The 26,085-nt window shown below is 42.9% G+C and overlaps 3 protein-coding genes across 5 annotated transcripts in view; 2 read left to right on the top strand and 1 right to left on the bottom strand.

The window, feature by feature from the left end:
- LOC114427663 (single-stranded DNA-binding protein 3) overlaps positions 1-9,881 on the top strand; it is a 28,048-nt gene extending 18,167 nt beyond the window's left edge. The window contains exons 6-18 of the mRNA XM_028395841.1: positions 2,182-2,265; positions 3,383-3,442; positions 3,533-3,599; positions 3,825-3,889; positions 3,977-4,038; positions 4,173-4,218; positions 4,425-4,460; positions 4,593-4,647; positions 4,860-4,930; positions 5,290-5,368; positions 5,456-5,484; positions 5,578-5,679; positions 6,897-9,881. Of these exons, the coding sequence (XP_028251642.1) occupies positions 2,182-2,265; positions 3,383-3,442; positions 3,533-3,599; positions 3,825-3,889; positions 3,977-4,038; positions 4,173-4,218; positions 4,425-4,460; positions 4,593-4,647; positions 4,860-4,930; positions 5,290-5,368; positions 5,456-5,484; positions 5,578-5,679; positions 6,897-6,926 (786 nt within the window). The 3' untranslated portion in view covers positions 6,927-9,881. The remainder of the gene's footprint in view (positions 1-2,181; positions 2,266-3,382; positions 3,443-3,532; positions 3,600-3,824; positions 3,890-3,976; positions 4,039-4,172; positions 4,219-4,424; positions 4,461-4,592; positions 4,648-4,859; positions 4,931-5,289; positions 5,369-5,455; positions 5,485-5,577; positions 5,680-6,896) is intronic.
- A 134-nt stretch (positions 9,882-10,015) lies between these two features.
- On the bottom strand, positions 10,016-12,313 carry LOC114427791 (ankyrin repeat domain-containing protein 34B). The gene is made up of 4 exons (XM_028396008.1): positions 12,101-12,313; positions 11,643-11,825; positions 11,333-11,579; positions 10,016-10,803 (listed from the first exon to the last, which is right to left on the bottom strand). Exons 1-4 carry the CDS (start codon positions 12,311-12,313, stop codon positions 10,016-10,018), a joined length of 1,431 nt encoding a protein of 476 aa, XP_028251809.1.
- Positions 12,314-14,116: 1,803 nt separating this feature from the next.
- Positions 14,117-22,291, top strand: LOC114427824 (RNA polymerase II elongation factor ELL-like). 3 transcript variants are annotated; one of them, XM_028396030.1, is made up of 12 exons: positions 14,117-14,379; positions 16,593-16,637; positions 16,731-16,852; positions 17,235-17,395; positions 18,265-18,557; positions 18,634-18,758; positions 20,149-20,629; positions 20,701-20,770; positions 20,884-20,905; positions 21,004-21,175; positions 21,418-21,462; positions 21,543-22,291. In XM_028396030.1, exons 1-12 carry the CDS (start codon positions 14,245-14,247, stop codon positions 21,660-21,662), a joined length of 1,791 nt encoding a protein of 596 aa, XP_028251831.1. In that variant the 5' UTR covers positions 14,117-14,244; the 3' UTR covers positions 21,663-22,291. The 3 variants fall into 3 exon arrangements, with proteins under 3 accessions (XP_028251831.1, XP_028251830.1, XP_028251832.1); XM_028396029.1 differs by having other exon boundaries at positions 14,119-14,379; positions 20,845-20,905; XM_028396031.1 differs by having other exon boundaries at positions 14,324-14,379; positions 16,593-16,650; positions 20,845-20,905.
- The last annotated feature ends 3,794 nt before the right edge of the window (positions 22,292-26,085 follow it).

Below are 26,085 nucleotides of genomic sequence, written 5' to 3' on the forward strand. Positions count from 1 at the left end.
AGAGAAGGAGCAAAAAAAAAGCGAGTGACACAATGGAGAGAGAGGAAGAGGCGTGAGTGGAAGAAGAAGATGGTGAAGAAGAGAGGGAAATGTGAAAGATCAGTGCCACCAGGATTGTGCCCGGTGTTTTGTTTCTGTGACTACCTACCCCACACCATTGTTTGCTGGCAGAGAGCGAGAATGGTGGCAGCCGTGGAGTGAAGGAGGGAGGGGGGGGAGACTAGTGAGAGTACGACTGTGAATAAGCAAAGGGAAGAGGTGGGGGGAGAGAGAGGGTGACGAGAGACGCATGGAAGTGCTATTTTTAACATTGTTGGGGGAGTGAGATTGGGCGAAGGTTTGTGTGTTTGTGTGTATGTATGTTGTGTTCAAGGAACCTTATTGTAACAGAACGCTTTGGTTTGCTTGATGCAAATGCAGTTCATCGTTAAGGCTGACCGTCATGTGAAATCTTTTTGGTACATAAACAATGTCCACACAGGCAGCCATGCAAAAGCTGCAACTGCAAACATTACATTCATAATTAATATTTGTTTTGTCTATAAAATGTCAGATAATGAGGACAAATTCTTGCCACAGTTTCTTAGAGCACAAGATGCGGTTCTGTCTAAACAGTTAAAAATTCGCAGATATTTAATTCTACTGTCCGATCACAAAAAAAGGCAATTAATCCCTTACACATAAAGGGCTAGTTTTCTCATCCTTGGTGTATCACCTGCTGTAGATTGAGGTTGGTGCACCTTTGGCTTGTAGAGAGTACACCAACTAAGAAACCAAGCAATGAACTGCTGTGGTTGGGCTCAACAGCACAACACATTTTAGTCACCAAGTTTGTTTACAGTATACCTAATTCTTTTGCCACCAGTTTAGCTTGTGCACAAACAACCTCTCTCCCCCTTATTTAAGCCACCACACTGACAAAAACACTAATTTTACATTGTTGAAGTGCATGGGGAGTTGTTGGTCTACTGCTGCCTTGATTGTTAGTTTGTTAGTGTTATTGTGTGACTTTGGTGTGTTAACACATTAGAGTGGAGCGAAATTATCATGTTAAATCACCAAAGTCGCACAGCGGTAGACGTCTGTGTTCTGCATAGTAAAATTACTGTTTTTGTCAGTGGAGTCTGGCAGCTTTGAAGCAATGGATCTAACAGCTTCAGTCGGAGAAGTCGGTTTCCTGGCTGCTTCTGTGGGTGATACACTGGTGATCTAATTGGTTAATTGGCTAACCTCACCTCAGGTCTAACACTGGCACTTTCCCAGAATAAGTATTGAGTATTGGATGCTTCATCTACATTGGCTTGACTTTCACCTGCAGAACATAGGCATTATTTATTGAGACGAATGTCAGTGTAGTTTATAAACTCAAAACCAAAGGCATGGGATCAGTGGCTTAGTGTAAGTACATATTGTCCCAGACTTACTGAGGTAATGAATGTGTTGTCTTTGTGTGTTGGATGCTTAGGAGGAATACGTGAAAAATTCCATCCGTAAATCAGCTGGTTTTCTTCAGACATCTAGAAAAAGGGAGAAAAGTGAAATATTGACAGTGGTGGACCAGAAAGAAGCTGTTGCATAATAACTTATTTATTAGAGGTCATTAACCTTCTGTCTTGGTGGTGAGATGTCAACAGTAACACAGCAGAATGCCAGAGAAGCAGAGGATCTGCTCACACAGGAACATGATTTTATTATGAAGCAGGCTTACAGTAACTTGAAAAACTTCCAGCCTTTACTTGTTTCTGTCAGTATCATCTTTCTGGATCTGAAGTTGCCTTTAGTGCCCGTCCTGCTGCTGCCTGTCCTGTTGCAGCGAGTCTTGGGCAATACTGCCCCCATGTGGTACAGAGGAAAACCTGTAATCCTCTGACCACAGGGTCCCGAGGTTCACCTAATTCTGGTGTAGCCACACGTGTCCAGCAAGATGTTTTACCTTGTTTGGCTGCACAGACACATTAAAACAATCCCTAATGGACTTTTAATTGTTTTTTTTTGTTAAAATTTTGGAGGATTTGCCAAAATGTCCTGCATTTCTCCTTCCTCCTCAAACTAAAGACTCCCTCGCTGACTCCCCTCCCCACATCTCCTTTTTTTCCTATAATTTTGATCGGGTAATTCCTCCAGGTGTAAAAGCACATTTTGCCCCCCTCCCCTCTCTGATATCGCTCTTCTTTTTTAAAGGGACCACCCGGCTCTCAGCAGTCCCCCCACGCACAGCCCCCCCCACACAACCCCAGCAACCCCATGATGGGACCCCATGGCCAGGTAAGATGCAAACACTTTCTCTCAAACACCCCTCTCTTCTCTATCATTCCCTCCAAACCCCCCCCAACACACACCCTCACCCACACGCTAGCTTTTTCCTTCATTCACTACTTGCACACTTTCTTCCTCTCCTACCCTTGAGCCCTGCAAGCTCTAGTTTTGTTCTGGCTAGCTCCCCGTAGATATCATTCCCCTCCGGTTGCCAGCTCCTTCTTATGAAAGCCGAGCATCCTGAAGTAGCAGGGCCCACCTCCTCTTCAAGACCCAGAATCGGCTGTCCCTGTGTGGGATGAATTATTCACTCCTTGCCCCTCCCCCGGAGCAGCTTGTGGGGGGTTGCACACTTATCTTCTCCTCCACTCTTAACACACACACCTCTCCCCTCCCCCTTCTGCTTACTTGTTCTAGCACCACCTTATAAATAAAACAGGGGACAGGCACTGTAAACACGTCACATGTACGCACAAAGCACATGGGTACGTCAATATAGTTAACACACATATAGGACAATCAGCAGTATTAGCTGCTAATGCTGCCAATAGGATAAGTACCTACCAATATGTATTAAGCATTAAAAAAACAACTTTTAAGCTCAGTGGTCGTGTGTTCCAACACTTATCCAGAACAGTAGCTACTGATGCCACAGTGGAGGTAAAGCTAGCCTTCGTCCATTAACTGCGGCAGCTCAGCTCTTCATTCTTGTGGTTTCTGGTTTCCGTCTTGTGTGCGAGTGAGTGTGGACATGCTTCCGCTAAGGTTTTGAACGGTGTTGTTGGCCTGAGGTGTCTCTAACTACGCCAGGCAGACCACAGGCCGAGTCAGCTTACACCACAGTGAGAGCAGGCAGGCAAACTGTGTGTGTGCACGGAGCTGTGTGAGAGCGCTGCCTTTATATACACACACACAAATCTGTGTTGTGAGTGCATGTTGTTGGTTGTTAAAAATCATACAACACAGGCTGAATTTGACATTTTTCCAGTGTCATCCTCCATTCTCCAACCACACCGTGTCCATCCAAGTGTCCTCAGTGCTACTTCTGTTTGAGTGCTTTTGGAGTTATCAATAATAAAAATGTCCTTTTTCCTCTTTCTCCTCCTTCTTGTCTTTCTTTCTGCAGCCTTTCATGTCACCGCGGTATCCAGGTGGACCGCGCCCAGCACTCCGAATGCCAAATCAGGTAGTGAACTGGATTCAAGCTTATTTTGACAAATAAGACATTGTTTTTTGCCAATGTTTGGATGAATAAACACATCTGCTCTGTTCTCAGCCTCCTGGCGGAATCCCAGGGTCTCAGCCTCTCCTGCCAAACAGTTTGGACCCAACAAGACCGCAAGGTGAGATGTAGAAAACTGTCAAGTATAGGCAGAATTCTGACAGTCTAAGAAGGGTCTGTGGTGATTTTTAGCTGCAGATTACAGCTTCAGGGGCCATAGAGGTTACATCTAATGGGATTAGGATGGAACTTTGTCTGTGGCATGCCTTAATTCCTGACTTTCGGAGACGAGACATATGTGGATTTACATGTTGGTGTGTGACTCCTGGGGTGTCTGTTTTTGCAGGTCATCCTAATATGGGTGGACCAATGAGAATGAACCCTCCTCGAGGAATGGCCATGGGCCCACAGGTATGACGAATCTAAAATTGGTGGATGGCAAATAACGTCAGTGGCTTTTCTGTGTTATGAACATTTTTTAATTGTCTTGTCCCTCAGAATTATGGTGGCATGAGGCCTCCTCCCAACTCCATGGGTGGTCCAATGCCAGGAATGAACATGTAAGCCTCCTGAATGTAGCATTAGCATTCAAGCGTTAGTGTATAATACCTGCTTGAAAGTTTGTGTCCTCTCTACTGCATTGTCTTCTTTCTAAATGTTCCCTCTTGTCTCACTGTGTCCTTTTTTTCCTCAGGGGTCCCGGAGGAAGAGGGCCTTGGCCCGGACCTAATGCTAACTCTGTGAGTCCTTTTACATGTACACACTAACACTTACACTGTTGGTGTTAGAGTAATGGGAGTCTTTGTTGTGAAGTTCAGAATAGCAAAATACAACAAATTTGCCTTTAGAGCTACTTGTTGTATTTCATCCAGTTGGATATTGTTAGTATTTTTCCACACTGGATGTCTTCTGACCCTCTTATCTGAATGTTTCTTTCCCCCTCCAGATAGCCTATTCCTCCTCATCTCCAGGAAACTATGTGGTGAGTTAAAATTCTATTTAAACCCGCAACCACTTCCCAACATCATTTGTATCAATGATTGATTCATTAATTTACGTAATTCATGCTCGGATTAGTGGAATCTAAAACCTATTCTCATTGATCTTTCCCCAGGGTCCTCCAGGCGGAGGAGGTCCACCTGGAACTCCCATCATGCCCAGCCCAGGTGGTGCGTCACCTAACTATGTCCCCAGCACTAACACCTGTGTCTCAGAAATAAATGTCTCATTTTTTCCCCCTCACTAAACAAGCATGAACATGTCCCTTCATCATCTAATAAGTATTGTCTGCCTGAGTGTTTTTTATTTAATTCACTGCTTATAAAAGTGATTGGCAGGTTTTTATACCATCTGTCTGACATCCACTTTATTTTTCCCTTAGACTCGACTAACTCCAGTGAAAACATCTATACGATGATGAATCCTATCGGACCAGGAGGCAACAGACCCAATGTGAGTCGATTCAGTAAAAATCCTCTGTATGGGTGTTTTAGAAGTCCAGGCTTGTTTCAAACGCTGCAGATTGATTCTAGGCTAAAATAATGGATGTTGTCGTAATGATTAAAATTACACAAACGTGCCTACAAAATATAATCCAGCTCAAATGGAGCTTATAACCACATCACTGGGCACCAGTACAGTTCAGCTTTTAGAGAATCAGACTGCTGCCTCACTGAGCTCAGAACCGAACCAGGCAGAATAAATTACATAAGCTCACCCTGAGTGAAAAGATCACAACTCTATCAGATAGGTTAGAGATGGAGAATAATGTTACAGCCATTCATAAAGCTGGTTCCACATCTTTTTGCTAGTTCCCTATGGGACCTGGGCCTGACGGGCCAATGGGAGCTATGGGAGCCATGGAGCCACACCACATGAATGGATCACTAGGTGGGTTTAACAGGTCACTGGCAAATACCACAAACTTTTATTATGGATTAGGCACATTTTACAAAACTTTTTTTTTTCCTTCGTCAGGGTCTGGGGATATGGATGGGTTGCCAAAGGTGAGTAATATGAAACATATTTACAATTTTGGCCTCCTACCTCTGAATAGTGCTGTCAGTAATAATATTTCTGCCCTCGGTCTCTCCCTGCAGAGCTCTCCTAACAACATGGGAGGTATGAACAACCCTCCTGGAACGCCGAGAGATGATGGCGAAATGGGCGGAAACTTCTTGAACCCATTCCAAAGCGAAAGTGTAAGTAGAGTGAGTGAATGGCATCTCATGACCCTTAACAATTATCCTTGATGTCCCAACATAAACCAGTGGAAGAATGCAAGCAGAGGGTGCATCGTATTTTTTCAGTTTTCAGACTGTTCATAATGATAGTTACGGGTTTTATCTTTGAGAGGATGCCATTATTTTGAGGGCCTTGGTTTGTTTTCAGTATTTAAAGAGATGTTTATTACAAGAACCAATTGGATATTGGGGTGATAAACATGTGAAAGTATCATGACAGGGGAACAAAACTTGATTGCAACCTTTCCCACCAAAGACAAAAACCAGATGTGTGTCTTTTGTCCAGTGTAAAAGGGGCTTCAGGCATACTAAAAATCCCACATTTTATTAGTGCAGCAAGCATTACAAATCCACTAAAATACACATAATGTGGCATAAAATCAGATCAGTCTGTGACATAAACATACCTGTGAAAACTACTAAATTTAGCAGCACTCTTGCTTAAGTTAATATCTTATTGTGATATTCTAACTTGTGACTCTCTTTCACATTTAAAAACAAAACAGGGCTGTAAAGACTTTCATAGTGAAATCAAAGCTTGAGTTCTGCTTGCATTGTAGCCGCTCACTAATCACTTAAAAGTTCATTCTACACCCTCTGTATCAGTGACTGACATGAGACTGATGCTTATTTGTGACATTCGTGTTGGCTAATCGGGGATGTAAATGTATGTGATAATATATGTTTAGTCTTTGGTTAGGAGCAACAGGTGGAGCAGGTTACTACTCCTTATTTATATAAAAAAAAAAGTGTGATGGTGCGTTACTCTTGGCCTGCAGAGCCACGGGTTCTGCAGACTGGAAATGTAGCTGAGCTCTGATGACATGACTCAAATAATCAGTAGCTGGAAATATTGTAAGAAATTAATGTCCCAATATTGGCTCAAATACCGCTTATATTGTTGGATATCTGGTGTATAAATAAGTGAACAGGATGTCTCCACTATGTTGGCAGATTTTATTCTGTGTGCAGAAGCAGTTATCACCAGAAATACCCCTGTATTATTTCAAAACTGTTTACTTGAGTCTGGTGTATCAGACTCAGGCTGGACCTCCAAGTCTGTGCTTCCCCTGGCTTTGCAGGGCTGGGTTTGAGCACCCTCTGGTGTTTAAATGTTGTCAGTGGCATATCCACTCATCTGTGCCCTCCTCCCCCTTCCCTCTCTCTCTTTCCAGTATTCACCCAACATGACGATGAGTGTGTGATTTTATTTTTTCCTCTTTTTTGTATTTTTTTTGTTTTATTTTTTTTCTCCCCTATTTTTGTAACCCTACACCTGATTTTTTTTGTTTTTTTTTTGTTTTTTTTCTTCGATTCAATCCTTGCTTCACCTCGGATTGGACCCCCCCTCCTCCTCACACACACATGCCCTCTGCCCCGCCTCCAAATGGGATCCACTTCCCCTCCCCTTTTTTCCCCTCTTCTCACTCGGTAACTCTACGGCCACACGCAGCCTTCTGGGACAGCCCTTGAGCATGCTGGGACTCTAATTAAGACGGGCCCTCCTGGAGCATGCAAAATGGCTGCTGGTGTGGACAGGAAGCAGTCACAGAGCAACAGGAAGAGCCTCCTCTCTGACTCCGGCCCCAGCCTCCCTGGTTTCCTGTCAGGGTCTAGACAATGAGTGGAGGGCAAACGGAGAGAAAGAGGGAGGGAGGAGACTGGATAACACAGCCCTCCCCTGGAAAGGACGCAGGGTCGGGTCTCTTAGCAGCTGCCTGGAAGCCTCTCAACCACAACTTTTTATTTTATTTTTTTTAAATCATCTTTTTTTTGTTGTTGCTGTTCCCGATGGATTCAGTGGTGGGTTGGATGAAACAACCCTGCCCATCCCCCTCCGCTGCCGCCCCACTCTGTGTGTGTACATTTGTAACAGAGGTGTTGTGATGATCAGTGAACATGTTTTTTTTTTTCCTTTTTTTGTGTATGTATTGTATCATTGCTATTTTTATTATTGTATTATTGTTATTAATGATATTGGTATGATCATTTTAAGATTAGGTTCTAATTTCTGTTGTTTTTGTAAGGGCACATTATTATTATTATTATTATGAAGACAGCATATGTGCACGCAAATTAGAAATTATTTTGCTGTGTGAGCACGCTGCCCCCTGCAGGTAAGATTGTATCATCACGGTACTGATTGGTCCTTTTTTTTAAATTTAGAGGTTAGAAACTTCCTTTATAAAAACACACACCAGAAGAAGCAGCGTCCCCTGTGTTAGTAGCTTCCCTGCAGTGAAGTGCACAGCCTCTATTTATTTATGTACTTTTAATTTGTCTTATGAATCATTGTTACTTTTTTAAAAGTGTTAACCTGGGTTTTTTTGTCAACTGCAGAACTAGTAGCAACTGTGTAAATATGCAGACCCACTCTGACATCATTAGAGCTCTCCAAAAGGTGCTGAAGTTATCACAAGTGTCGACCCCCCCCCCCCCCCCCCTACCACCACCACCACCACCACCCACTCATGCTGCTTCCACTAATGCGTCCCACTCCCTGTTCGCTCCATCGTGTACATACCGTCTGTCTGCTGACCTGTAGTGAACACTCGGATTGTTTTTTTGTTTGCCTACAAGTTCTCAACACACTGTGATGTATGTCTGTGCTTTACAGAAGTTTGCTCTCTCTCACACACACACACACACACACACATAGGTCCTTGCTCTCTTCCTCTTTATGGTTGCTTCTGGCGAAAGGACTTCTGGCTTTCTGCTGATCGGATCTTTTTTTTTTTAATGTTGGAGAATAGCAGGTCAGGAAGCAGTGCGGCGTTGCTCTGTTGACTGTAACGAGTGGCCTCCCTCCCTTTTCTCACCTTTCTAACAGGCCTGCATTGACACACACAGACACTCAGCCACTCACCATCCCTCTCTGATTTTTTTTTTTTTGTACAACTCTCCATCTTTTGATTTGTATTTTTTTTGTAAATACTGTAATATGCATTTTGATATCATTGACATGTTTTGATATTTCAAATCACAATTTAACAGTTGATCAGAAACATGCTGACTCGGGCAACTGTGTGTATTTGTTCAGAGATGGTGTGTCTTTTACTCAGAAATAATATGAATGATGAGAAACTGGAGCTGCTATAGACTATTATGCTATTTCACCTCATCACAGACAAACGTGGGGCTTTACTGTGCTGTTGGCGTCCGGCAGGACGAGGGAGTAAAACGTTTGTAGTCGCACACATTTCCCTGAAGACTCACACTTCTCTGCTTCTGTTCCCTAAAAAACTCTGCTCGAGGCGGCAAAAAAAGAAGTCACCAAATGTGAATATTGTTTTTTTTTTGCCATTTTTGACAGAGGAATTTGTGAGAACAGAGTTAATTTAAAAACAAAGGAAAAAGTAAATATTGCCCGTCTGTGTCAGCATCCGACTCACTGCATTTCAGCTTCTACTCTCAAGTGAAACAGAAAGCAGGGCACACAGGACACTGGCTCTCAATCCAACGCACCAGGGACCAGAGAACATACTTTACTATGAAGGATTTTTTTTATCTATTTAAAGGAGAAATGTTTGGGAAAGTTTAAAAAAAAAAAAAAAAAAAGGAAAAAACACAAATGAGGTAGAGAGAGCGCAGGCGCAGGAGTTTCCTCTCCTGCACTTTGAAATACTGTTATTGTATAAAAATACAGTCCAATTTCTCTCTATCTTTCTGTCCTGTAAGTAAAGCCGTCACGACGTTGATCATTTCTGTATTTCTATCGTGCTGATGTATAATACTGTAACATTCAGGGGTGAGGGAGGGTTAAAGAGAGGACTTTTTGGTGGGGAGGGGAGGGATTGGAGTAAAGAATTTTCTGTTCAGTTCCTCATTTTTTTTTTCCTCTTGATGACAAAGCAGTATTGAATATGAGGCAGTCTGTCCTTGGGGAGTTGCTTTGTATCTCATGTTAGGGTAGTTCAGATCCTAAATGTCTCGTGTAGTAAAATAAAGAGGTTCCTTCGTATGTTTCTTTATATTGTAAAGTTTCTTTAGACAAAAAAATGTTGCTTATTGGAAAAAAGGTGGGAAATCTGCATTGATAATTAATGTATTTTTTTCTTTTGTTTTTAATTTTCATCAAGTTGTCAGTCGTTTTTTGCCTGTGTCCCCCTCGTTGTAGATACATATTAAAAACAAATAAAATGACTTCACTCCTTTTGCCATGAACATGCAGCTTTTATTCCTTTTTATGTTGAAGGATCAGGATTTTCTGGGGTATGTTTCGTGTAACTTCTGAGTGAGACTCATCTCCTTTAGCTTAGGCTACTAAATTAATCACCCAAAAAGTCTCACAGGTCTAAATGTGTTTTTCGAGCTGCACTGAGCAGCGCCGCAGTGATCTCCTGCTTCTCTCACTGTAAGCAGAAGGAGCAGCCAGGGAGGTGACGGAGGAGGTGAGGGGCAGCGGAGGGAGCAATGCTGCTCTTGCTGGTGCTCTGGGGGAACAGGAAGAAGGAGCAGAGCTGGGCGGGTGAGGCAGAAACACCACGGTCCTGTTTTTAGAAGGTGAAAGCTGTGTCGGAACTCGAAGGTGTGAGTCTGATTGGTTGAGTAGAGGAGGGAGGTGAAGCAGAGGGGGGACCACAGTGAAGGAGGGGAGGGTATTCCTGCGCAGCTGAGAGTGTGTGGACGGGCAGGCAGGAAGTTTTGTATCCGGAGTGGGCCCCTCAGGAGTCAGACACCTGTTACGGACCACGCTGCTTGCATGAGTCGAGCTCGTCTCAGTGAGCGAGAGGACTGACTGAGAAGTCCTCAGAGAAAAACCCTCATGGCTGCAGCTGCTGTAATTCTTTCCTGCATATCTGTTATCCCTACTTTCTCTCCTGGCATGATGAAAATGTGGCTCCTCATCCTCTTTCCCTGATCTCTCCCTCTTCAAATCCTCCCTGTTTCCCTCCTCCTGCAGGCCCTTCTCCCTCATGGCCTCCTTGTAAGCTCTGTTCAGGCAGGCCAGGTTGTGAATAGCTAGCCAAGGTTCAGATGATATCCTCTGCCTGGGAGGTGGAGTGAGGCTCAGCGGACCCAGCTCACAGGAGGGATGTCTGCTGCTGCTGCTGATACTGCTGCTGTCACTGCCTCGTTTGCCTGTTGGAGACAAAAAAGACCATTTAAATCACACATATTGGTTTTTGTGTTCTTTTCCAGTCTGAGTGTTTTTAAGGTAAGCTTCACCTCACCCTGGCAACACATTTTCATCCTTTCTCCACAGGAATGAGCGTGCAGCTAATGATTTTTTAACCAATGGCAAACAGCATTTGTTCTTATCTGTCTAGACTTGCCTTTGCTAAACACTGCTCTGCTGTGTGAGGGAAGAAAACAGTGTCTGCATACAGACTTGACTGTACTCAACATATACTTTATTGACTGCTAAATTAAAGTGAGTGTTCACACTTGACCTTTGCAAACAACCACTGACAATTTTTTGTGGTGAGGTGTTATCTACTCAGGTGATTTGCCTTTTTAAATAAATGACTGTGCAGATATTAGCACAGGAAAGAAGGCAGATGCATGGGTTGGTATTTTGAGAGGTGCTCAAGGAAAAGCAGACATGATGTTTAACTTTTTTTCCTTGTTCTGTCTCAGTCTGGTGCTGAGATTCGTCAGCCTTACTCACTGGTTCCTCTGAAGTTGAAGATGTTTTCTCCCTCTGGTGAGTTAGGCGAGCCCGTCTTGAGGATGATGTCGGACGGGGACATGCAGGACACCGGCGAGGTGTCCGGGGAGGGAAGAACATTCAGGTAACGCCTGGTCACCGGGCCTCCATTCACACCCATCTCCGTGGCGATGATGATGATGTCACGACCCCTGGCCTGGCAGGCATCCATGAGCACCTGGTGGATGTACACCCTGCCTATTTTATGCTACTTTACACACAGCACAATGATATCATCATCTCTTTTGTTTATATTGGATCTCTTGCTGACCTTCAGCGTGGGCTGGTGCTGCGCATTGATGGCGTAAACCAAAGCTGAGGCCCCAGAGTAGTCCTCCATGCTGGGGTCGGCTCCTGCGGCCAGGAGTGTGGACGCCACCTGAGCTCCTGCTCGCTCCATGCAGGCATACATTAGGGCAGTACGGCCGGCCCGATCCTGGGCATTAGGATCTGCCTGATTGGTGTAAATAATGCTTCAGTCAGAAAATCTAAATTCAAGATGGAGAGTGGTTTTGTGTGAATAAAGTGTGTGTTTTTAAATTCCAGAATGCACTGAATATGTTGATGAAAAGTTGGATACATCAGAAACCTATTTGCTATGCATTAAAAGTAAACTTTTCCCCATTTTTATACATTACAAACACACCTAAATCAATAAACAGTTAAATTCAGAAGTGAAAATTAAGTGTGCTCTCCGTTGAAATAGAAAGTATTTATCTGCCGGCTGACCTTGTTTTGCAGCAGGTATGTGAGGAGTTTAACGGTCTCAGGCCCGGCAGGCTCCCCTCTCAGGGCCTTACAGGCAGCCAGCAGAGCCGTCTCTCCTCTGGGGTTGCGCCCGTTGACCTGAGCTCCACCTTCCACCAGCAGGCGGACCAGGCGCAGCTTACACGAGGATGCTGCACTGATGAGGGGGCTGCAGTCAGAGAGGCGGTCCCCCATCTCCTGACGAAAAATACTGATATTTTACCTTAAAGTCAAATTAAATTATTGTGAATACAAATAGTAAACATACACAAAAACAAGGTTTATAACCAGGTATATATTCCACATTACACAAATGCCATAATTACCTTAATGCTCCCTTTTCAGTGGCGTTTCCTTTTCTATGAACAAACACTAATCTTGAGCCATCTTATTCAAAAAGTATCCATTTTTCCAGTATTTATCTTAATTTGCGGAGGATTTCTTCTGGATAGAGCATCCTCTTGTGTCCAGCCAGCAGCAAACTGTAGAGCATAAAGTGAATCTGTCCTGATCTGTCCCCTCCTCTTACCTGCTGGGTCGAGGGGAGGTTCGGCAAGTGTTCAAAGCCATAAACAGTTTTGAGCCTGAAATGTCACCTGTTGCAAACGCTGCACTACAAACAGCCGGAGGCCCTTTGATATGAGTCAGCTTTGAACAGTCCTCATCTGCCTTGTGACCACCATCTGTGTTCAAACACGTGTAGGCAGAGACAGATGAGACACAAAACTCACTGCAGCTCGTTTATATCTAAAAATCACTTGTTCCATGTTTTGTATTTCTGTGGATTTATCTCTTTTGTTCTCTGCAAAGTGCCGAGCAGCTGCCCTGTTATATAAAATATTTGATTGGAATGATTTCAAAATGACAGAGGGAATGAGAGGAAGGAAGTAAAAGCAAAAAAAAGAACATTTTAAATGATATCCAGGGCTTGAAAAGGACAAGAGATGCTCCATTAAATGAATGTGTCTTTTATTAAAGCTACATCCACAACCACAAAACGAGTACAGATCTATGAATGCAGAATTGGATATTTATTTAGAAATCATTAACATTTAAAAACAGGAACAGGATTTTAGGACCTTTAGATCTGCTGCCAAAGGTTGTTTCCAAACATCAGCAGCAGAGAGTCAAATGAGGCAAACCGTCTGAACAAAGACTGTGAAGCTGTTCATTAAAGGAGCTTTAAAACCCCCGATTCAAATAAACAACATTTTAATAAGGAAATGCAAAAAAAAAAAAAATCAGGGGCAGAACAGATGCAGATTAGAGTGGACAGTGACGCTCACCAGTGTGTTTGGTATTATAATTATCCTACATGTACACATTTAGTCCAGGAGCTTACATCTCAGACCTTCAGGAAGTGGAGCAGGAAGAGGCAGCGGTCTGAGGGTGTGAGATCAGGTGAGCGTGTTGGAAATCCACATTCTTGAACGGCAGCCATCACCGGCGTGCTGACTTGTTATTTTCAAATGCCTGAAACAGAACTGCATGTGCAAATAACAAGAACTGGATCTCCTTCTACTTAGACCAGTGATTAGGACTACAAACATGGTGCACACACTGCACACACTGACATAGAGTCATAAAAGCCTGGCCTTATACGAAGCCTATGGATTAGAAATTACAAAAAAAAAGGTAAAAGTCAGTGAAAGAAACATAAATATATCTAAAAACGAATAAATAATAGGACAAACATTAACCAGCTCTATTGAGTTATTTTCTAAATAGGAACTAAAAGTAGGTGAGCATGTATTAATATTGTAATAATATTGATAGGTGGCCTATAAATCACCCAAAAACCGACTGAGCCTCCCTCGGTGTGCCTGCTCTCATTAGAAAGAAAGATAATTAGCATACCGAGGGGAAAAAAGTGGAAGTGGTTACGTAAGCCCTACGTCACGGTTTATTTATGTCTCTGGGCCAATAAAATCTGTTCAGCCGTCATGACGTAATGTGATCTACTCCAGAATAGCGCGCGGCGGCGGAGCAGCAACCACAACGGGTGTGCTCTGTTTTTTTTTTTTTAAAAAGACAAAATCCGCCGTTTCCGCTGTCCAATGTGTTGTTTATCACCGGTGCCGGGTTGGTTCGGGCCGGAGTCAGACCGGCAGTAGAGGGCGGGCGGGATGTCGGCGCTGAAGGAGAACCAGTGTTACGGACTGTCCAGCGGTAAACTGTGCCGCGGCGGCAAGGTCTCCGTTCTACACGTTAAACTCACTGACAGCGCGGCAAGAGCCATTGAAACCTTTCAGAACTGCAAGGTGGGTCATTTCCTCCAAATATTTGAGCATTTTTGTTGTTTCACTTTTTTGCTGAGAACGTTACTTTGAAAGGAAAGGAAGGCACACAACCCCGCTAAGAAGCGCTAAGAAGCGGGGTTGTGTGGGGCTTTTCGGCCGAAGTTCACCAGCAGCGTCCCCGGGCTGTTGTTGTTGTTGTTGCTGTGTCCCTACAAGAAGCTATTTTCTGACCCGAAAATACATGTTGCATAATGTAACGCGGAAACGCTTCGCTGCTTGTTACAGCTGCCGTTACAAGGTTAGTATTATGAATGCTGATCAGTCCAGGAGAGAAGAAAAGAGGCTGTGGGGGGAGACGGCTGGTTGTAGTAAGAGGAGGAGGGTCAGAGTTAGGGATTTAAACAGATGGGAGTGTTTCCTTTTTTTCTCCTAAACAGACACAGAGTTCCCCTCCACGTTAGGACAGATGGACAGATTCTAAATCACTGGAAGCAGTTAAACAGAAATGAATCAGACGCTGCAGGAAGCAGAGAGCAGTCACGTACACTTCCTCTATTCAGTCATTCCAAGTAAACACACTGGAAACCCCTCAGTGAAGAAATTATATCTGCCTCTCTTATTTCTGATGGAGGCTGAAAAACCACACTGACTTCTCTCTGTCAAGAAGAGGGGAAAACACCTGACAACGCAGAACAGACACACACACACACACACACACACACACACACACACACACACTGTGCTGCTGGTTTCTTTATTTAGCATTAAGTGTGCCGATCCAGAACCTACTTGGCCTGATCTCAGATCAACAAAAACCACTTCCCCGCACTCACTGTACACTTATCAACAGGTGAACTTACAAATCCTCTCTGTTAAAAAAAGGCCCCTCAGATCGTAGTCATGCATACTTTCTGTTTGTGCTGCAAACGTCTCACTTTGTTCTGTCATTTCTGCTGTTTCTCCCCCCTACAGGCTAATTCACCCCACCGGGACATGACAGGCTGTTATTTCATCTTATTCTCATGTGACGGGCTGCTGTATTTGCACAGCAGGGTCTAATAACCTTGTAGCCTTTACAGCTCAGATTGTATTTATTTGAAGGACCTCTGCAGGGGTCACAGGGATAAAAGGAAGGCTGTGGAGAAGTCACACTCGTCATGTAACATCTATAAACAGATGCAGGCATATGATTCAGCAGGCACGGGACACGATTTATGGTTTCCTGTTTGTCTGAGTTGCGTTGACCAGTCATTTTTGAGGTAGCAAACATTTTGTGTTTTGTTTCCACACAAACTATCATGTTGCATTTGTCAGACTGTTAATAGACAGTATCATAGTATAGTAGTTTCAAGTTTTTACTTGGATTGTAGAAGAAGTCTGGTACACAGAAGAGGCAATGTTGGCCTGGACAGTTCCCAGTTCAACCACGTCCAATTTCTTCTGACATCAGTGTGCAAGGAGCAGCTATTGCTAAGCTAATTTCTTTATACATTTTAAACCAAAAGAGAAATAAGACATGTAAGTGATATAGACACACCTAAGTGACACCGCTTCAGGCACAGATGGGTGAATTCTTGTGAGCTCACACAACAATCCATCCTGCCAGGCTTTAAGCTAAGCAGACCAATCACAATCGTGTGCAGAGTTTAAGGTGCAGCGATTGTATTGAGCTTAGTTGAGCAGAGATAGACTTAGTTTCACCCACACATAACAAAACTGTTTCCTAAAGTCCTGTGTATGAAGGCAAGCATCAAATCTATTTTTCATATGCAGTTGTACTGTTTTAGTTGGTTACCTTCATTCAGTTGAGGTGTGGCATCAGCTTAGTTTGTACTAGTGCCACACCAAACCATACAAAGTTATTTCATTATGTTACATTGATAAACGGCACGCAACAGCACACACATAAAAACAAGTGTGTAAGCAATGCCAGCTTTTTCCACGCCAGTGGAAGGTGTTAACTTTCAAAACGTAAAAAAAACAAAAAGCACACATTAAATATGGAGCCATACCTAGGAGCTGTGTAGGTTTGTTAGGTAAATATAGGTTGGGAAACAACAGTTTACTCAGCAAAAAGCAGCCATTAAACCAGAGTGAAGGTGGAGACAAACAGTACAGACCACAGACCATCCTCTGTTTTAGTCATCTGTGCTGGTCTGTTATCAGATGTGTATGTCTGTGTCTATATGTTGTTTTTCCAAGACTCATGCAGATGTGTTGTGTTTTTCCTGCAGGGTTTATCCACCGGTCCCACCATCTGCTTTAGTGGAAATCAAGGGGTAATAAAAAAAAGTAATTTACTTATTAATGCTCATGCATTTTGTAGATTATGAAGTACTTAAAGTTTTTTTGTGTCTCTTGTCATGTTACAGAGAATCACCATCCCTTTGTCACAGAACCGAGATGAGGTGAAGACTTTCACGTTTGGCGTGACTAATGTTGCCCGTGATAATCCACACGGAAGCTTTGACTGTGTCAAACAGCTCAGCTCTGGGTAAAATGCAACACATATTCAAGATATAACCGTTTTACCCTATAGATAAAAAATAGTTAGCTCACAATAAGAGTAGAGGTTCAGAAGTATGGATGGTGATTACATGTTTGATTTTGTCTGAGTTAACTGGCCAACTGAATGAGCTTTTAATGTTTTAAAATGTCTCTGTCTTTAAATGCCAAAGAAAACCTAGAAATGCACAGGAGTGAATTAAATGTCAGGATCTGTGAAATGTTTAGGAATATCTCCACAAGTCTGTTCTTGAGTCAAGCTGATATTGTATCATAAACATCAGTCATCAGTCTTTTATTTGAAACGTATAGAAGGAGTCCTGAAAGCTGTGTCTCTCCCCGTTGTCCTCCCTCCTCCTCCTCATCTTCAGTGCTGCCGAGGAGCTGTCATGTCTTGGGGTGATTCAGAAGAAGATGACAGTCAATGCTACGGATGACTCGTATGATAAGGCTCGTCAGAGCATGGCTCAGGCTGAGGAGAAGACGCGCCAACGAGGAGCCATCGTCATCAAACATGGAGGACGCTACCAGGGTAGGAAGTGATAGAAAACGTGGTTACACAACAGATAACTCCAGCTGAGGGATAAGACTGGCCTGAAGATAAATTTGCACTGTGCTGATAATATCCAGAAAAAAAACACAGTCAGCCATATTGCAGTGGTTGCCTTGGCAACATGTGTAGTAACCAGTGACATAGTAACAGCCTGTCTTATTTTCTCCTGCATGTTCAGTGCTTTTATGTGTTTTTAGTTATTGCTGAACTTTTGACACAGCACATGCATGCATAGACATACATTTAATAATGCTGTGTGTGCACCATAGTGGTACACAAAAACACAGATGCTATAAACCAGTGATTTGGCTTTTTTTTCTGTCAGTGTTGCTTTCCTACTTTCAACCACCAAACCGCTTCCTTCTAAAGAGACATGTCAGCCTCTGTCGTCTCCTCCCTCACACACATACAGAAACCATGCACACAGATCAGAGGATGCCTTTAAAAAAACACCCTTACTCACTACAGCTTTGTGCATCCGTGTGGTTATTTCCTAAATTAGATGGCAGCCTTTGCTTGCTGAGATGTGTGTGCTTCTTTGTAACCTAAACATGGCTTCCTGAAGGGGTGAAATGAGGTCGTTTCTCTTTTCATCCACAACTCTGTCGGTGAAAGTCAAGGAAGAAAGTCTTCTAGTCTGAAATGGCAAGATTTAACAAACATTCACAATCCAGTCACTTTCAAATGATCCACATTTGAACAAAAACAAGGACTACGGTGCAAGGTCACGTCTTTGAAGACAGAAGCCTCAGTAAGGCCCCTGTAAACCTCACAAAATCTCTTTTGAAGATGTTTTTCTTTATATGGAAAAGGCTTCCTTTGATGTGTGATTTCCTGCTCCTTTGCAGTCAAAAAGGTGACGGTGCGACCTCCAGCTCCTGCATTGGCCAGCCTGACCAAACCCAAACCCCAGTCCCTCATTCACAAGATCAAGAAGGGTGTTGCTGTATCCAGCCTGAAGAACAGTGCCTGCACATCAAGCAGGACGAGTGCTGGAGTGGTGCAAGACAGACCCCTCAGGGAGAGGGTAGCACACCTGCTGGCTCTGAGGCCGTACAAGAGGCCAGAGTTGATCCTGAGGCTGCAGAGCGATGGACTGACGGCAAAAGACAAGGATCAGCTGAACTCTGTACTGACTCAGGTAAAATTGTTTCTGAAAACATGAATGAAGTGATGTAATTCTCAGCTCTGAAGATGAAGCCTCTGTTTATTTACAGGTTGGCCAGCTGAACAGCAGAGACAACACTTATGTTCTGAAGGACAGTCTGTATAAGGAGCTGCAGAAGGACTGGCCAGGCTACACATCAGCAGATGGGCAGCTTCTTACACGCATCCTCGTCAGGTAACGCAATGTTCCTGCCGCCATCTTATATTATAAAAATGTATTAATTGCCAAAATGGGACCAATACACAGTTATTACTCTATTTTAATGGATTATAATGAACTTATTTACATTGATCAGGCAAAGTGTTTATGTGCAGTTGAAGGTTACAGTTGGCTTTCCGCAACAAGACGACCCAGTTTCTCAGCTAGATTTCTTGATTGATACATTTTATTCTGAAAACTCATGATAATAGTCTACTTTATATGAACACACAGTTCTTATATGCATGAACACACACTGTGAGATCTGTAGCAAAGAAAGGATCAGACATTTTCACTGTGGAGGAGGTTAGCTAGTGACTCAGTTCGTAAAGACTTTTCCAGTTTAACAGTTCTTTTGTGTCTTTTGATGACGCATTTGTGTGTGCGACGTACTCTCACCATCACCCGCAAGCGCGCACATGTGAGCCCACAATAACAACAATGGCGGAAGGCAGTGGTTATTAATTAAATGATACGGAGCAGCACGTTCCTAACAGAAGTTCAACGTCTGTCACTATAAGCCGGAGCACGAAGAAAGCGCAACGGGCCACAACGCCGGCTACAGCTGTAGTATATAGTGCCGCACATGCGTACGCGACATGCATTAAGTGTGAAGCGTGGAGCGTTGGTTGTTGACATAGTAACTGGTTGTTGCCATAGTAACTGGATATTTGTTGTTATTAAAAGAATGAACTCGACTGGAGAAGCTGCCTCCCGATCTGTATTTAGGGACTCCACAGCAAGATAGGAAAACATTACAACAGCGAAGACTCCTCCAGCAGATATTGGAAATTGGAATATTGTTTGTAATGTTTTTTTTGCTGCTGTTCTACAGTATGAGTGAAAACATGCACTAGTGTGTGACATATTCCAGTCACAGGTTTCATTTTTTTTCAACTTGAATGTGACTTTTCTGAACTTCTTTGTCCTGTTTAATTTGAATGTTGATATGCACTGCTCTGTGACCTTAAGATAAGAACATTTGAAGGACAAAGTTACTTTAAATGTTTGCTTCATTATTATTTTGAAGCAGTTTGTGCATCTGTTATCAATACATATTTCAAACATGGCTGGTTTGTGCCTAATCACTACTTACCCGCTTAACCTGTTAGAATGAAGGAGATAACTTGACTGATGATTTGTCAGTATCATTTTAGAACAATGTGGCGATTCAGAGTCAAAAACATGTAAGTGCAATCGTCATCAATTAATCGTCACTGGCTTTATGCCACAATTAATCGTGATTATTTTTTTTTTGCCAATATCGCCCAACCCTAGATGAAGCCTGTGATAGACGATTCATCCTTTACAGCAATGATTCTGTGCTAATGCTAGCTGTAATTAACATATGGTGTCTTTTCTGTAGGAGGTTGTTTCAGCCACAACAGGACCTCCTCGCTGTCCCTGAGGCCCAGGTCAGCCCGCTGCGAGACACCCCCAACTCCTCACCTGCACACCGTCCAAAACATTCCCTGCCTGAGGAATATACTGACCCTCTGGTCAGTAAGAAGCCCAGGATATCGCACTTATCCAGCAAAATGCCCAGCGACAAGTCAAGATCGCAGCCATCGGAGCAAACAGCTCATGAAGACGAAGCAGCAGTGGAGGACAAACAAAGGAACACAATGGATCCTAAAGGACTTTCGGACTCACTGTCAGCAGTCTGTCAGCAGCAGGAGGCAGAGGTGGCTCAGGGGCTAAGAACAAGTGATCCTGTTGATCAGGATAGACCTGAAGGAGACCAACCTCAAACTGATCACCCCCCGTCCTCGCTGACAGTGCCCGACCTGGAAAGACATGCAACCAAAAGGAAGAAAAGCAAACACAAACACAAGCACAGAGACCATGTAAGAATTGTTTATTTGTTTAATATTTTTTTTATTTCATGATGCATTTTAATTTGGATTTGTTTGTAAAGAACAAGGATGGGTGTCCAGACAAGAAAGAAAGAAGAAAAGATGGCAGTTCAGAAGAGCCGCACTGCACAGGTGAGTGACAGTTGGCTTATGAACTTGATTTTCCAATTTTTTGTATGTTTTCTAACTGACTGACATCTTTCCAGAGCAACCTTTTATTTTGTTTGACCCATATGTACCTCCAGGAGACGATGCAGACTACTTATCGTGAGTAGTGTTTGTTTCTAAATGTCGATATGTTGCCTTGTTTATGAGGACAAAAACGGAACATCACATGTGCTGTATATGTTTTTACTACTGTACAGGAAGTACACAGTGATTAGCAGCCACAGCCAGAGACAGAGCTACAAGCAGGACTTTAACAAGGAGTACAGCGAGTACAGAGAGTTACACTCTCGCATTGGCACCGTCACGCAGCAGTTCATGGATCTGGACACGCAACTCAAGCAGCTTCACCACGAATCACAGAAGTACAAGGTAGACATAAAGAAGCCATTTCACAGCAGACATCAAGCTAAATGTCACGCAGCACTTTTAGAGGTCCACACTATCAAACTCTGTGAGGCTGCCTCGGAGGTAGACCATCCAGACACACAATAGTTCTCCCATATAGAAAATGAAAGCAGCAGATACAGTTCAATCAGATACTTGGTTAACATTACTTACATTTACCAATGTGTCTGCTACAGTTAATCTTATTTTTGTCTTGTCTATTGCAGACGGTTCATAATCAAATTCTTCAAGAGTTTCGCAAAATTAAAAAGGTAACGACTCTTTAAAAAATATTTGCATGCTCCCTGTTATTTGCACTCATCATAATAAAGTTTTATTTTTGTCTCTTTAGTCCAACCCCAACTACAACCAGGACAAGGGTCGCTGTGAATATTTACACAACAAACTGGCGCATATCAAGAAGCTCATATCGGAATACGACCAGCAGCAGCTCAGAGTGGACTCTCCCTAAAGGCACTATGCACATCTGTAATGTGAGATCTTTTCCTAGAGGCGTCAAGGAGCAACAACCAAGATTTTACTGATTAACACACATGTGGAGAAAAGGTGCTAAAAACATTTCTATATCCACATCACACATTTTTTTTAATTAAATTTGCTTCTGTGTTCAGTGTTTTATGCAGGAAGCATGAGAAAACTGCATGATGTACATAGTTAGGCTCATGTGGACGGCAGGTGCGGGTTTCTTCTTACAGCAGCTGGATGGCCTGTGTGTTCTAACAAGACATCAGTTCTTCAATAGTCTTTAGAGATTATAAGTGTTGTCCGTTGGCATGTTCGTTCAGTCCTAACAAACTCTCAGTTTTGCCATTTTCTGTCATGGTTCCTCATTCTTCATAGTGTTCCACTGGTGTTGTCCTTCAGCAGAGACTGGTTCTGAGAATAAACAGTGTTTGCTCCAGTCAAAGTGTAAATCGAAACTTATTTTAATTACGATGAGAGGGATAAGTTATGTATTGTTGTAAGCTAAGGCTGTTCAGACCTGAGAAAAGGTGTAGTTGCATGCAGTGTACTTTACAGAATGCATGATTAACTGATGAAAACATTTTGTCTGAGCTGCAAATAAATAGATTTTTATGAGTTCTTCTTCAGTGTTTCCTTTTTTCACAACATTGTAGTTCTGATTTATTCTGATATGACACCCTTTTTTCAGACTGACTTCAGATGTCAAAAGGCCTGTTTCCTCTGCATACTTTCATTCAGGCAACAAGGTAATTTGAAAAATAGTGTTGATTATTTAAAATTAAATTACATTTTAACGAATGTTTTCTTGAATTATGACGAATAATACATTAAGATTTGTTTATAGAGGTTTGGTGTGCGACTTCAATTAAGTCAATGAGTCAGAGGAGATGTCGGTACTACACAAGGTGGCACAAAGCTTTATATAAAGAAAGACGGTGACCTTCCTAGCTGTTCTCAACCATCATGAGAGCTAGAGCCTCAAGATGCTCAGCTCAGCTTGTTTCACGCATCCTCATCAAGTAACGCAATGTTCCTGCCGCCATCTTACATTATAAATATGTATTAGTTACCAAAATGGGACCAATACACAGTTATTACTCTATTTTAATGGATTATAATGAACTTATTTAGCAGATGAACCAGACAGACTAGAACATACACCCACACACAAAAGTGGGCTATTGTGCTGTATCTTGACCAATAAACAAACTTAAAACTAAAACACCAGGTGTAGTGTTAACAAGGAAACATTATTTTAACATATCTGAATGTGATCTTTCACAGCAGTCCATGTACTTTGGGCAAATGCAACCAAATCAGTGCTTATACTCTTGAAGGCAGTTGTGAAAAACAACGTTAGTGTTGGGCCGACAGCATACAAGACAGCATCCTGTGATACGCTGAGTCCTGCTGCTATCCTTGCTTGTTCAGAGCAGGTTCAGGTTCACTTGGAAAGTGCTGGCTGATCCATCTTCCCTCTCATCAGGCAAACTGGATGTGCTCAACAGGACCCTTGGGTGTTTCCTCTAAAAAAGTGGATTGAAATGATGATTAGATCATTATAATTATTATAGTTTGTCTTCTACAAAAAAAACAAACAAACCCATGGAATACAGATAATGAAAATGTGTTGCATTAAGTGTGTGTAATATAATAGAAAGAATGACACTATGTTGACCCAGTGATAAAAGTGCACAATTCAGCCAGTGGCCTACCTTCAATAATCATCCCAATTAACCAATAAATATTACACCACTAGGTGGTGCTAGTGATTAACATGTAACATGTAATGGCTAGGCTAAATATTAATTAATAACACTGTTTCACAACGCAAACTTTATGATGCTAAAGCTGCATCACACCCCCCCCCCACTATGTTACCTTCACACCCCCAGTTCCGCTTCTTGTACTATAGTTAGAACCTTCATTTTTTTACACACTTATCACTAACACCCTAAACAGTATGTTCATAATGTCTGGGGAGTTGTTTATTACAGTTTTATGTGTGTTTTCAAAGGTATGTATGAATGTTATTTTTCGCTTTATTTTTGTATTTCTATTTCTGGTGCTAGAATTTTTATTACAGTCAGAAGACACCACTATAGCCTGGATATTATGAAAGCCCAGGTTGCCCTGAAAAAAAAAGATGTATATTACTTGATTGCCTTTGCCCTTTGTGTTACCTCTGCCTCGCAGACTGAACTCCTGTGTACCGATCACTGCTTTGGACTTTGACCACTGGTTTTTGCCTTTGCCCTTTGTGTTACCTCTGCCTCGCAGACTGAACGTCTGTGTACCGAACCTAGCCTGTATTAAAACACTGAGTTTGCTTTCACCTCCGACTAAGTCTGCATTTGTGTCCTCCATCTCACAATCCCCTGACACCAGTGTTCTCTGTACTTGTCAAAAGTATTTATAAAAGAGCTTGAATAAAAAGCTCAGTGTGTCACCTTTAAAATGATACTGAACATAATACTATAAATTATTGAAATATGTCCTTAACAAGGGCCAATACCAAGATACACTACATTACCAAAAGTATTCGCTCAGCCATCCAAATGATCAGAATCAGGTGTCCTAATCACTTGGCCTGGCCACAGGTGTATAAATATAAACGTTTGTGAAAGAATGGGCCGTTCTCAGGAGCTCAGTGAATTCCAGCGTGGAACTGTCATAGGATGCCACCTGTGCAACAAATCCAGTTGTGAACTTTCCTTGCTCCTAAATATTCCCAATCAACTGTCAGCTCAATCATAATGAAATGGAAGAGATTGGGAACACCAGAAACTCAGCCAGGAAGTGGTAGGCCACGTAAACTGAGGGAGAGGGGTTAGTGGATGCTGAAGCGCAGAGTGCAAGAGGTCGCTGACTTTCTGCACAGTCAATTGCTACAGAGCTCCAAACTTCATGTAACCTTCAGAATAGCCCAAGTACAGTATGTCGTGTCCTCTCAACAAAAACCATGCGTGAGTCACCAACTGTACTTCCAAGATAACCTTTTTATTCTCTCTCCTCTCAACATGTCCTACAAGTGGCTAGCGCCCTCCGCAGGTCAGTAATTACAACAGTAATTAACCCCAGCACAGTCCCTGGTGTCTTTGCATTAGTCACCCATACCTGTTCACCTGGCGACAGGTCTGAGAGACTTTTGGTGCGGTGCCACCTGTTGTAATTTTCAGCATCTAAAATCCCCTTCTCTTTTTCCTTTTGAGCCAACTTGATGCAGTCCGGCAGTGCCGGTGTCAGCTGAGAATGATGGGATGGCACCGTAGAACGGAGACGGCGACCCATAAGCAGCTGGGCTGTATCCATTTTGGAGTGGTGTGTCTCAATAGGCTAACAGAGCCAAATAAGGGTCTTCTGCCTTCTTCAAAAGATTCTTCACAGTCTGAACCGCCCGCTCAGCTTCCCCATTGCCTAAAGCTTCCATACGCCGGAGCTCCTCTCTGACCTTGTCCACCAGTGGTAGAGGGATCCTTCTGGGAGTCTTCAAGGAAACAGGCACAGCCCCTTGTTTGAGCTTAATGGCATAAGGCTGCTGGACTACTCCCAGGCCGCTGCATAGGCTGGGATAGCTTGACTTCAGAGTGTCCATGTCTATGCTAGCCAAGGGCTATGATGGCTGGCAACCCGAGCAAAGGGCTTGCTTAGATTTTTGACCACATAAACATTTCTAGATCCACATTACACATTTTTTGGAATTAAATTTGCTTCTGTGTTCAGTGTTTTATTCAGGAAGCATGAGAAAACTGCATGATGTACATAGTTAGACGGCTCATGTGGACGACAGGTGCGGGTTTCTTCTTACAGCAGCTGGATGGCCTGTGTGTTCTAACATGTTGATGAAGATTCTCAGTCATCCAGGTCATCATACGTAGAGAAGATTGAAGTAAGGCGTCTGGACTTGTGGAGTTTTCTAGAAGACGTTTCGCTGCTCATCCAAGCAGCTTCATCAGTTCTAACTGTTTGGTGGGGAAACATGGTTTATATGTGGTTACAGACCTATGTGGGTGGGTCTGGGTAAAAACTTAAAAACTGAAAAACAATAGCACTAAATGTTTCCATACTTACCTGTGATGTTCTGGCTGACTGGGCCAGGTGTGTCTAACGACTGGTTAACGACTATGAAACTGCCGGAGGGGGACTGGTTGACAGCCCTTTGTTCTTGCTGTGAGTATGTGTAAACTTCCTGGGAATGGATGGAATCACTGCATTGTATGTGGTAGAAAGATGATGTCTGAGGCCACCACCTCTGTTAAGGGAAGGTTTTTCCAGCTTAACATAGATGGCTTCCTTGACTCCTCATACCACCTTTCCTCCCTGTCTAAAATGTGAACATTGTTGTCCTCAAAGGAGTGTCCTTTGTCTTTGAGGTGGAGGTGAACAGCTGAGTCTTGTCCTGAAGAGGT

This window comes from Parambassis ranga, chromosome 22 (assembly GCF_900634625.1).
Source record: "Parambassis ranga chromosome 22, fParRan2.1, whole genome shotgun sequence".
Taxonomy (NCBI): domain Eukaryota; kingdom Metazoa; phylum Chordata; class Actinopteri; family Ambassidae; genus Parambassis; species Parambassis ranga.